At 53.3% G+C, this 11,957-nt stretch overlaps 1 protein-coding gene across 1 annotated transcript in view; it reads right to left on the bottom strand.

Annotated features, from left to right (window-relative positions):
• Positions 1 to 5,801: 5,801 nt before the first annotated feature.
• Positions 5,802 to 11,957, bottom strand: part of QSOX1 (quiescin Q6 sulfhydryl oxidase 1) — a gene marked incomplete at its 5' end in the record, with an annotated part of 49,744 nt that continues 43,588 nt past the window's right edge. Inside the window, 2 exons of the mRNA XM_008572947.1 lie at positions 5,802 to 7,452; positions 9,331 to 9,510. Coding sequence (XP_008571169.1) covers positions 6,713 to 7,452; positions 9,331 to 9,510 — 920 coding nt within the window. The remainder of the gene's footprint in view (positions 7,453 to 9,330; positions 9,511 to 11,957) is intronic.

Raw genomic sequence — 11,957 nt, 5'->3', positions numbered from 1 at the left:
GGATGCATAAAAAATTATGCTGCATGGATATTTCACTTCCTTGAATATTAAAGTAAAATATATTGTTTCATATATTTATTGATCTTTATATTTCTTCTTTTATGAATTAACAGTTTACATTATCGGTCCACTAAAAGTGATCTTAATTGTACAAGTAATAAATATTTATTTAATAAAAATGAGAAAATATAGATAACTAAAAACACCCTTAATCCCACCACTGACCATTAACCACTATTAACATTTTGGTGTGTATAACCCAGGTTTTCACCCATGCATTCAATGTTCATAAATATATATTTTTTCTTTTTCAAAAATAAAATTATACTATATAGATTTATTTTTGTATTTTGATATTTTCACTTAATGTGGTGTTATAACTTCGGGTTAAAAAAATATACATTCAAACTATTTTTAGTGTCTGCACTGTATTCCATTATAATGATGTACCAGAATTTAATCAATCCCCCATTTTGGACCTTAGTTAATCTTATTTTGATATTATAAATATTCATCATGTAGCACATCTTAGTAAATATCTCAATTACTTCCTTAGGATAAATTCCAGAAATAGAATTGTTGGATCAAAGGTTATATATTTTCGAAGACTTTAAAAAATATATTACCAGTTACATTACATTATGAGTTACATACTTCCCAAAGGTTGCATCAGTTTATACCACTGCTAGCCGTACATGAGAGGACTCTGGGGCAGACTGTATTTTCTTAAGATGACCTCAACAGTATCTCCCATCTCACATAGTTTTCGAGAACCCCTGTCAAAGGGTGGAGCCCAGGACTTCTGTGCATCCTTCGTATCTGCATCCTGGGTGAGCCACTATGCCTGCCTCAACCAACAGAGCACAACATGAGTACTGCTATGGACTTACGAGGCTAGCGCATAGAAACGCCACCCTTCCGCCTCGTTCTCCTGGGATGCTTCTTTGGCCCCAGCTACCATGCTGTGTGGAAGTCCAAGAAGCCCTGGAGAGGCCAGTGTGGAGGGGAATGGAGGCCCCCTGACCACAGCCCAGCTGGGCGTCCAGTCAGCCCAGCAGCAGCTGGCCAGAGGAACTGCACCCAGACACGCTGCATGGACCAGAGACCAGCTGTCCTCTGCTGAGCCCTGCTTGAGCAAAAAGAGTGACTTGTTTCTAACCACTACGTTTTGGAGTGGCAGTTACACAGCAATGGATAACTGATACATCTCATTTCCCCTCCCTCTAGCCAGCACTAGCTATTATTATTGTTATCTCCATTATATCCTTGCCAGTGGGACAGGCAAAAAGTAGCATGTCTCCTTTGGTCTTAATAATTTGGCCTGTTATTCTCAATAGGGTTTTAGTGCTTTTCTTATTTACAATAGAACTTTAAGAGCCTTTAACCCAATTTATTTTCTTTGCCATTTTTTTCCTTTCAAAAGAAATATTTTCAAAAATTCAAAATGTATTTATGTCAGAGCCAGGACCAGGGTGAGGCTACTGTACTCATTCTCAGGTGGGCCCCTGCCCTTGTGGGACTCCGAGGATAAGTCCCCACTTAACTCTTGCCCCGGGCACCTGCCTTGCCTCACTCTACTCCCAGCCCTGATTTAAGTCCACCCTAATCTCACCTCCTAGGTGTAGCCACTGTTCATAGTTTGGTGTATATTTGTCCCGATTTTTTCTACACAAACATTAACATATATGTAACAATAGTGATTTTTATGGTTATAGAAATGTATCTTTCTTGGACATTTTCTCAGGCCAATACATGCAGACCTCGCTCATTCTTAAGACTGCATATTACGTAAGAGTCATATCTCTTTGTCACATTTATGGCATATATTTTCCCAGTTTTTTAATATTAGTTGGATTTTTCTTGCTATTTTTAACTTATTTTAAAATGTGATGTCAGGTAGATCAAATTCTCACCTTAGTTATATTGTCCGTTGTTTCCATGCTTTCAAAACCAGTATTCAACTCTATTTTCCTCTGTCTTATTTTTTTACACGAGTTTGTTAACCTACTGAGACGTATTTTGGTGTATGGTGTGAAGGTGGGTTCTTAGCTGAATTTTCCCCCAAATAATCTATATTCTCAACGTCATTTGCTAAGCAGTTCCTCCCTCTCCAAGGCGGAACTCTGTGACCATTGGAACTGTTGAGGTGGTCAAGAACTTGACAGGGACATTGCAGAGCAGACCCAAGCCAGGAAAGACTTTTAATCCTTCCACACTATGAGCTCTTCTGTAGTGGGCAGGGGCTTCCAGTCAGACACTGGCTGGAGGCAAGTCATGCCATCGTGGTGGCAGAGGAAGGTGGTTTAACAAGTAGCACTTGAGGCCCACTTTCCTCTGGAAGAACCTGGCAGCCCCACAGAAAGGCCTTTTGCTCTCAGTACAGATGAGCAAATCTTGCCAAAGAAGCAACTGGAACTCACCAGCCCTATCAAGTGAGCCCCATATAGGTGGGTCTCCCCTAGAATCTAGACAGATGTTCCTTGAGTCTTCCTCAACCCCCCATGGACTGCCCCACAGCTTTACCCCTCACGTTGCAGAGGTCCCCACCTTTGCCTTGTGACTTCTAGACCTGAGGAGACAAGCTAGGTACAAGGGGGTCATATGAAAAAACTAAATTGTCATTCTTAGAGTTTGGTTTAGTTCTTAATGCTGGGGGTGGGTATCCTACCGACCTGCCCAAGCAGCAGCCTTTCCCCTCAGAGGAGACTGGCAGTGAAGTGGGAGGTGAGGGGGGAGAGGAGGGATGCTTGGGCGTCCATTCTCCTCAAAGCTAGACTTGACTCCCCTTTTCAGATCTCAGACTTGAGGGCTCCTTCCGTGCCCTTCTCAGTCTCTCCTCCAGGCCAAGGCTGTCTGGGTCCCTCAGGGCATGCTCATACACCCCCACGCCTGGAGGATGGGCTACACGTGGGCTCCTGCCACCCCCACCCATGCCAAGGCTGCCGTGGAGGAGTCTGGCCAAAGGTGGAGCCACCCCTCTAGGACCTCCGGAAATGCCAAATGAAGCAGCCCCTCAGGATATGGCCCCCTACACCTGCCCAGCCCCCTCTCCAGCCTCAGTCCCTGACTCCCCTCTCACTTCCTGACTTCACACCCTTCAGGTCTCTGAGGAGCCTCCCCTGACACCTCAGGATATGGCCCCCTACACCTGCCCAGCCCCCTCTCCAGCCTCAGTCCCTGACTCCCCTCCCACTTCCTGACTTCACACCCTTCAGGTCTCTGAGGAGCCTCCCCTGACACCCTCCCTGCTAGTCTCTAATCTTCAGAGCACTTATTGCAATCTGTAGTTTTTTTTTCTCATTTGTTATGTCTTTTCCTCTAGAATGTTAGCTCCATAACAGCAGGGACCATGTCTCTCCTGTTTTATCCCCAGCTTCTAGCACAGTACAGCATTGAGAAAAATCCATAAAAATGTTTTTTAAAAGCTTTTTGCTCAGAATTTCTTTTTTTTTTTTTCCTCCTTTTTCTGTGTCCGGCAATGGATCACAACCCTCAGTGTTGCCCCCGTACCGGACCGGGACCGGCAACGGGATCGCAACCCTCGGTGTTGCTCCCGTGCCTCGCTCAGCCAGTGAGCGGGAACCGGTCTGTATGTGGGATCCAAGCCCTCGGCGGGAGCGCCGCCGCGCTTCCCAAGCAGCGCACTATAGCAGTGCGCCACCGGGCCGGCCCCAGAATTTCTTGTATTCACTATTCTTCTTTGTCAGCCTTGGCATGTGCTTTCTCCTCTGCCTGTAATACCGTTTCCTCCTTATTTTCCTTGCAAACACCTATCCATCCTTCAAAGTCCAGCTCGGTTGTCTCCTCGAGGGACCCTCAACAGGTAACACGCCAGAGGCAAGTTTCTCCGTGCAGCCCCAGAACAAGAAGCTTTTGCTTTGCTCCCTTTTGAGGGCTCTGTCTCCTGCTATGGGAGCCTCCCAAGGTGCAGAGAAACAAGATGCAGCAAGCCCCAGCTCCCAGCCTGGCAGACTGGATGGGGGAGGGGACCAGCTGGTGGGCGAAGCTGGCTTATCGATGCCGTGGACAAGAGCCCTGGGGAAATCAAGGTGAAAGGCAGTAGTCCTGCTGAGAGGGGGCCCACCCTCCATTTATCAATCAGAGGGGCTGGGACAGGGCAAAAAGAAGCTCCACTGTCAGAGGCAGCTGTGAGGTGGGAAACCCACACCCACTAAGGGGGTCCCCAGTGAGGCATGTTCCTATCTTGGGCACAGTGGGTAGACACTGTGGAGCTGGGCAACGCATAACAGCATTTCTAGCATAGCTCTAATTTTAAATACCTGAGTTTGGTTTTAGAAAATATGGTCACTGGAGCCATAGGGCCTGCTGATAGAAATTCTCCGCACTTGACATTGTGCAAGGAATGGGGTGGTAGGGAGTAGGAGTCCTTGGTGGCCTTGGCCCAGGGGGCACATTTGGGCACTGGCCCTAGGAGCCTCTTTCACCCTCTTGCAGGCCAGGTTGCCTGCCTGATTGTGTGCTGGCCTGTCAACCTCTCGGTCTCCCAGCCAGGGCCTGGGAGCAGGGCAGGTGAGCAAAGCCAGCCGAAGAGGATGGAGAAAGAAGGCAGTGACTGGAGCAGGTGGGGACAGAAAGGGAACCTATGTACAAGAGGCCCCCAGGCAGGAATCCACCCCAGGAATCGTGCAGCTAAAGAAGTCAATGAAACAAGCAGGGAACGGGAGGGTGACCCCTGCCTGCCCTCCTACCCTCCTCTACCCCAGCTGCCCCATAGAGGGAGTGTCCTTGGCACCCCACCTGCTCCATCNTGCCTGATTGTGTGCTGGCCTGTCAACCTCTCGGTCTCCCAGCCAGGGCCTGGGAGCAGGGGAGGTGAGCAGAGCCAGCCAAAGAGGATGGAGAAAGAAGGCAGTGACTAGAGCAGGTGGGGACAGAAAGGGAACCTATGTACAAGAGGCCCCCAGGCAGGAATCCACCCCAGGAATCGTGCAGCTAAAGAGGTCAATGAAACAAGCAGGGAACGGGAGGGTGACCCCTGCCTGCCCTCCCACCCTCCTCTACCCCAGCTGCCCCATAGAGGGAGTGTCCTTGGCACCCCACCTGCTCCATCCAGTGCTGGGGCCATCTGAGCAGAGTGAAGATGTCAAGAGAAAACCCCAAATCGGATTGAGGCTCCTGCTCCCCCTTAATGAGGTTCATTATCAGCTGCTCTGATCCTTGTAAAACCCAGAAGGCCGGATTAGGGGCAGGCTCTCTAATCCCGGCTGACTTCTCCCCGCTGAGCAGCCAGCCCAGGCCCGGCTCTGACAAACAATCTCTTCCTTCTGGAGAAAGAGCTGGAGATGGGGACGCCTGGCTGAGGAGGGTGGGGAGCAGGAGGAGGCAGCACTGGACATCCGCTACGGCTGTCCCCATTCCATGGGGAGACTGCAGGGCCGTGGCGCATGGAGAGCTCTGGGTGGTGGGGGAGGGCACCCNCCATGGGGAGACTGCAGGGCCGTGGCGCATGGAGAGCTCTGGGTGGTGGGGGAGGGCACCCTCTCCCCTGCGCCAGGAGCTGCGTGTGCTGGGGGAACCCATGTGTGGCTGGACTGTACACACTGTCCAGTCCTGGACACTATGTCTCCCTGTAGCAAGTTAAAGAACACATCGATACTTGCCTTAACAAAAATAATTTATTCCACAACGCTCCCAAGCATGGGGTAGAGTGGGAATCAAGCAAGTGAACAGCGTGGCCCTCTCCTCAGACCCCTTCATCCTCTACTCAAGAGAAGACACTCTCCTTGCGATCCCTCACCCAGCCCCTCCATGTCCAAAGATTAGCATCTATTTTGGAGACCAAAAGACAAAAGACCCAGCTCAGAGAAGGGTAGAGCCCAATGGGGAGAAGCCAAAGCACACCCAAAGCCACCATATCTTTCTTGTGGCTTCACTCTACCTCTTACAGCTAAGCCCAGAGCCAAGGTACTACAGATCTCAGCATCCTTCCGTACACCCACCCCACCACCTCATCCAGTCCCGCCTAGCAAGCCTCTCACCCCACAGCCCAGCGACCATCACCCACCCAGCTGGGCAAGTCCACACCAACCCCAACCTACGCTCTTCCTGCAGTAGGTACCTTGACCAAACCTCACCTGGAAGACCAGCATGACTTCTGGAAGCTTCCACACCCCACCCTGAAGCCAGGCCCAAGGGGCTGGAGAATGGGCAGATCACTGAGGGCCAGAGATGGTTCTTCCTTCTCTGGTGCAAAGGCCTCTTTGTGTCCAGAAGGGGGTGGGATTGATGCAGCCCCAGAAAGTCATGAGGAGCTCCACTCCAGCCCACCCAGACCGAGGGACCCTCCTCTGGGTGGGAAACCTTGGAAACTGGCCTCACTTGCCCCAATTTAGGGCCAAGACAAAACAGGAGGGATTGAGGCTTTAGCAAGAATGGGGAAGGACTTCAAATAAGCTGAAAAACAGGAATTTGGTGCTGAGAGGCCAGGGACTGAGCCTCCCTAAGCCCACTGCCCAAGGCTGCTCTCTCCTGTGCTGTACGATGAACCTGGACTCTGTTCTTGTCTTTCCTGTCTATGAAACTCTCCTTCCCACTAGACCCAAGGGGGTTCACTGAAGCAACTGGTTTTCCTGGATTTCCACCCCCTAGACTGGACAAGGAGAAGGGGTGTGAGGGGAGGGAAGGGGGCAAGAGGCTGGACGAACCCCACAGATGGCAGCTCCCTCTCTCTACCCCCCCCAAGTTGGACGGCTCAGGCTGCAAGGTGGCTAGCATGGCCCTTCAGGACCCTCATCCTGGCCCGGAAGAAGGTGTACACAGCCAGCAGGCCCATGAAGGACAGGGAGTAGAGCCCCACGCAGAGGCTGATGTCCAGGTGGGAGAAGCCCCCGCCCAGCACCTGCAGCCACTGGCCTCGGCCCCGCGCGGCTCGGGCCTCCGGCTCCCCAGCTGGGATGCTGGCCAGCTGCTTGGAGCTGCGGCCCACGCGCCTCAGCTCGGAAGGGAGGAGATGGAGCTCCTCGGCCCGGGACTCGGCCAGCAATGCGGCCCCCGTGTCTCGCCTGCTCAGGCGTGGCTGCGCCACCTCGTCCCTCTGAAGCTCTGCTACATGCCCGGGGGGCCCCTGGTCTGGTGCAGCTTGGCTCGCTGCGAGGCCCGTGTGCAGCTCCAGGGGACGACTTGCCTCGGGTCCCTCAGCTGGACCATCTGGGACGGTGGTTCCAGGGGACTCTGCCATCTTGGCCTTCTCAGGGCCCAGAATTGAATTCCTGGTCACCAGCTCCAACGCTCCTATCACCTCCCTCCGGGAGGCCGGCCCAGCTGCAGGGAAGTCCAGGACGATGTTGCTTGGGGAGAAGTGGGCCTTGAGGAAGCTGAGGGTGGCGCCCACGTCCCACACGGGCACGCCCCGGAGCTCATTGTGGCAGGCAGTACAGAGCTCGCGGGGCGGCCACTGCACCTTGGGGAAGTGCGGGTCCTCACCGGGGGCACCTGGGGAGGGAAGCACACACAGGCCAGCTGACACACTCCGGGCCCACCCAGAAGCCCAGGCCTCACTCCTCCCTCAGCACAGCAGCTTCCTCATCTGCAAAAAGGCTCCCCACCGCCCTTCCCGAGCACGGGAAGTGAGAGAACGCAGATAAAAAACTAGCACAGGGCCTGGCCCAAGCGGGAGCTCAACAGATGGCATCTCTCCGGATGAGGAGGACCAGGATTCCTATCTGGCTCAGCCCCAGCACAACACGGTTCCCCAGAGAAGTGTGAACAGGCCCATTCTAGTCACTTCCCAGTGCTGACCAGGCCCACTGTCCCCTTTGTTAACTTCACCGTCAGTTTCTACCCCGAGACCAGACATGGGAAAAGGTGAGAAGACTCAGGAAGATTTGTTTTGCAGTCTTTGATTGGTCTGTTGGTGTTTGTCTTTTTTGCATTTTTCTGAAATTTTCCAAATTTTATACAGTGAACATATATTACTTTCGTTAATTAAAGGGAAAATGTTTTAAAAACAAGAGCTTGCTGTGCATGATAATTCCACAGGTGCTCTCCTTTACCCAACTGCAGCCTGTGGGTTAGGCAGGAGGTAGGATTGGCCTCCAGGGCATAGGTGGGGGAGCCCTAGAGCACTTGGGAGGGTCAGCATGCTGCCCTGGCTGTGGGCTGTTGGGATACTCAGTGGGACCAGAGCTCCACAGAGCCCCAGGCTGAGGCCCAGAGGGCCAGCTACCAGTCCTTCTCCCAGTGTCACCCAGGGAACACCAGCCCATCTCTCCTGCAGGAAGCACCTCTCCCAAAGGTTTTAATAGGGGAAAAAATCTGTTGACCACCATGGAGCTACAGCGGAAGTGATAAAGTGAGAGTGGTTATTTTGGGGAGGGGGCGACAAGCCGAGGATCCAGTGAGTAGCAAATGGTCAGGCCTTGCAAAGCGAGCTTTGGTCTGAAAGAACCCACCGGAGAGGGTAGGGCACTGCCTTGCCTTTGATCCCCTGGGGAGAGGACCAGGCTCCTGGCTCTCCAGTGGCAGCTGGGAGCCTGCTGAGGTCACAAGGCTGGAGGGTCAAGTGGAGCATTTGGTGGCGGGGGTGGGGTGGAGGTGGGGGGAGAGGGGGGAGAAGACAGGCACGTGTCTTCTTTTCACAGTCCACCAGGAGGCCCCAGGAGACCATGAGCAAGTGCAGGCGCCTGCACCACCTGCTCCTTTAACCTCAGCTCCACCCCCAGGCCACCTACCCCCTGGAGGGCTGTCACAGCATGTAGCATGTACACACCCCCCTCCCCACAAACAAGCCGCCTCCTGTCCACAGATGGCTCCCTCCCCACCCCACTGTCTCTGGAGTTTGAGGCTTTTGCTTGTTGGACCCATCAGCCTCCTGTGCATGGGGAAAAGAAAAAACTGTGAATGAGGGAAACTCAGAAGACAAGGCCTCCCCTTGTGGGAATCAGTCCCTGGTATTTCTAGAAAGGACCTGGACTCTCTTTGCCAGTCCATTAAACCCCTCCCAGGGAATGGAAAACCCCAGTTCTGTCCTCCTCATTAGTTTAAGTAAGGGGTCAACAGCCAGAAAGCAGAGCAGGGGAGGCAGGAGAAGGACCCCAACAGGCCAGAGAGAGGGGCCCTGGAGCAGGGACAAGAGTGAGTGCTGGCATCAGAAGACCAGGGTTTAATGTGTCAAAGCCTTGGTGTCCTCATCTAGAAAATGGGTCTGATGATACTGGTATCGATGAACAGGGCTGGCAGGTCAGCTGAAAGTGCTGAGAAGCACAGGTTGTTACTGAGACCATGAGTGTCCCTTCCCCACCTCTGGCCCAAGACCCCAAAGTCACCCCTCCCCCATAGGTGACTCCAGCCTTGGAGGTGGCCCCTTCTTACCTGCGAGGCGAGCGTTGACTCTGTTGTGGCCAGACCAGAGCCAGAGCACAGCGTCATTCGGACTCCCCACCCGGTGCATGGAGGCAGCAGCCATCTGCTCAAAGTGGTCAGCGCAGTCTCGGCAGCCGAAGAAGAAGTGGACATAGCTCCGGATGGCTTGGAGGACCTCCTGGCCTTTGGCTACAGAGAAGAGGAGATGCCATGTACAGTGGTCCCACCACATTCCCTCAGGGCTCCCCGTCCTCCCCTGCATAGGTGCCCCACGCCCCAGGCTGTGTGATGAGGGGCCCAGTGTCTCTGGGCCTACTTCTCCACCTTCTTCCCAAATCCTAAGCTCCATTTCCCTTCTCTGATGCTCATTCAGGCCCTTGTCACTTTCCTAAACTCAGGAGAAAGTCCAAACTCTTCAGCAGCACACACAGGCTCTTGTGACATGGCACACCCCAGCCCTACCTGCTCCAGGCTTCCTGCTCCCATGGGTCCCCCCATCGCACCTCGCCTCCCTCAGCACTCTCAGGAGTCCAGCCTGATCTGGCCTGTGCACCCCGCACTAGTCTCCATCTCCCCTCGCTCCCTGCTTCCATGCCCTCCCACCAGGCCCCCTGGGCTGGCTTCAGCAAAGGCTTCTGTTAGCTCCACCACTTTTGCTCTAACTGAAACTGGGCTCCTCCTGAAGATACCTCCCTCTTCAACCCCTCTTCCATGCTCCATATGCCTCCAGGCTGCTGCTGGTTGCTTCTGAACTCTCTCTTTCCTGCAGCAAAACACCCAGCCCTGGAGAAGCCCATCTCTTGTCTCACCCCTCCATCCACAAGGACCCAGCATCCATGACCCAGCATCCACCCTCTGTCGTGCTCATCACCCTCCCCAGGCCGTCATCCTGGCAACATAAGCGCCCACACCACCCACCTTACTTCACTGCAAAGCCCCCCCAGCTCCGCCCTCTCCTGCACCCACCTCAGGCACGCACCCACCTGCCCGCTGCCCACAGGGGCACTGGCAGCCAACCCTCCCCTTCCACTCGGGCCTCACCCCTGTTTACCTCCTCCAGGATTTTACTCCTGTACATACTTCCATGCTTTCTGGCATCACCAATTTCTCCCTCACTATGGCATCACTCTGACTGGTAAAGACAATGACCATAGAGAAACCCCTCTGTGACCCAGCCATGCCCCCGTTCCGGCCCATCACCTCCACATCTTGTCTCCTGTTCTCTCTCCAGCCTAACACAACCAGGCATTACCTGCACTGAAAAAGCCCTCACCAGACACAGCCTCATCTTACACCCCTCGGGCAGCATTCACCTGGCTGGGCACACCCTCCTTCTTGACACTTTATTTTGGGGGCCCTCCTGAAACTGCATCAGCCACTCCTTGTCAGTCTCCATGGCTGGCTCCTGCTCCTAGCCACGGTCTGGATGCTGCGGTGCCCACAGCTCAGTCCTCAGCGCTCTTCTCTACCTTCCACTAGTAAGCTCATCCATATGCTAAGGACCAGCAGGTCCATCTTCTGTCCTGCACCTCTCCCTGGAACTCTCAGACTCCAACTGTATACATCTCCTTTTGTGTGTCCAGTAGGCACAAAACAGACCATCGCTTCCCACCCCGAGCTTCCCATTCTCAGCTCACAGGACCACCCTCAGCCAGATGCTCAGGCCATGCAACGCTGCAGTCCACCCTGTCCTCCTTCCCGCAGATCATTCCTGCAAGCCATTGTTAAGTCCTTGCAGCTCTGCCTTCAAAATATCCCCGAATCTGACCACTCCTTCCATCCACACATCTACAACTCCATCACCTACACTCCTGGACTATTTCTACAACTTCCTGACGGGCAGCCCTGCCTCCCTCCATCTGGCCACACGATACCCACCCCCAGCAGCCAGCAATTTTTCCAAAGCATTAATCATCTGCGTCACTCCCCCGTTAAACTCTCCAGTGGTTTCTCATAGCGCTGAAACAGAAATCTGAACCCCTCCTTCACCAAGGCCTCCAAGCAGCACACTCACCCCCTCTCCCTGCCTCCCTGTCCAGCCCCTGGCTGCACTGGCTTTCTCCGCATGCTGCAAACACACCAGACTGTTCTCTGCACCTGCTTGTCCTTGGTCTGTGTTATGAACTAAATTACCTCCCCCAAAATTCATACGTTGATGTCCTAACCTCTAGTACCTCAGAATGTGACTATATTTGGAGACAGGGTCTATTTTTTTCCCTGGCCCCCTCCCCCTCCCCAAGACAGGGTCTTTAAAGAGGTAATTAAGATAAAATGTGATCATTAGGGTGGGCCCTAACCCAATATGACTGTTGTCCTTATAAGAGGAAATTTGGACACAAACATGGAAAGTGATGACCACATGAAGACACAGGGAGAAGACGGCCATCTACTAGCCATGGAGAGAGGACTCAGAAGAAACAACCCTGTTGACACCTTGGTCTTGGACTTGAGCCTCCAGAACTGTGAGATAATAGGTGTCTGGTGTCTAGCCTCCAACCGGTGGCTTTTGTCCATGGCCGCCGAGCACACTAACACAGCCTGGGCACACTAACATAGCTTGGAAGGCTCTGCCAGAGGCTCACAACTGCTCACTGCTCTCCATGCCACGTCGGCACAGGGCACCTCCTCACAGAAGT

This window comes from Galeopterus variegatus, unplaced genomic scaffold, assembly GCF_000696425.1.
Source record: "Galeopterus variegatus unplaced genomic scaffold, G_variegatus-3.0.2 Scaffold850, whole genome shotgun sequence".
Classification (NCBI taxonomy): Eukaryota; Metazoa; Chordata; class Mammalia; order Dermoptera; family Cynocephalidae; genus Galeopterus; species Galeopterus variegatus.
Note: the sequence above shows the minus strand (reverse complement) of the source record. Positions and strands in the feature narration are given on the sequence as shown.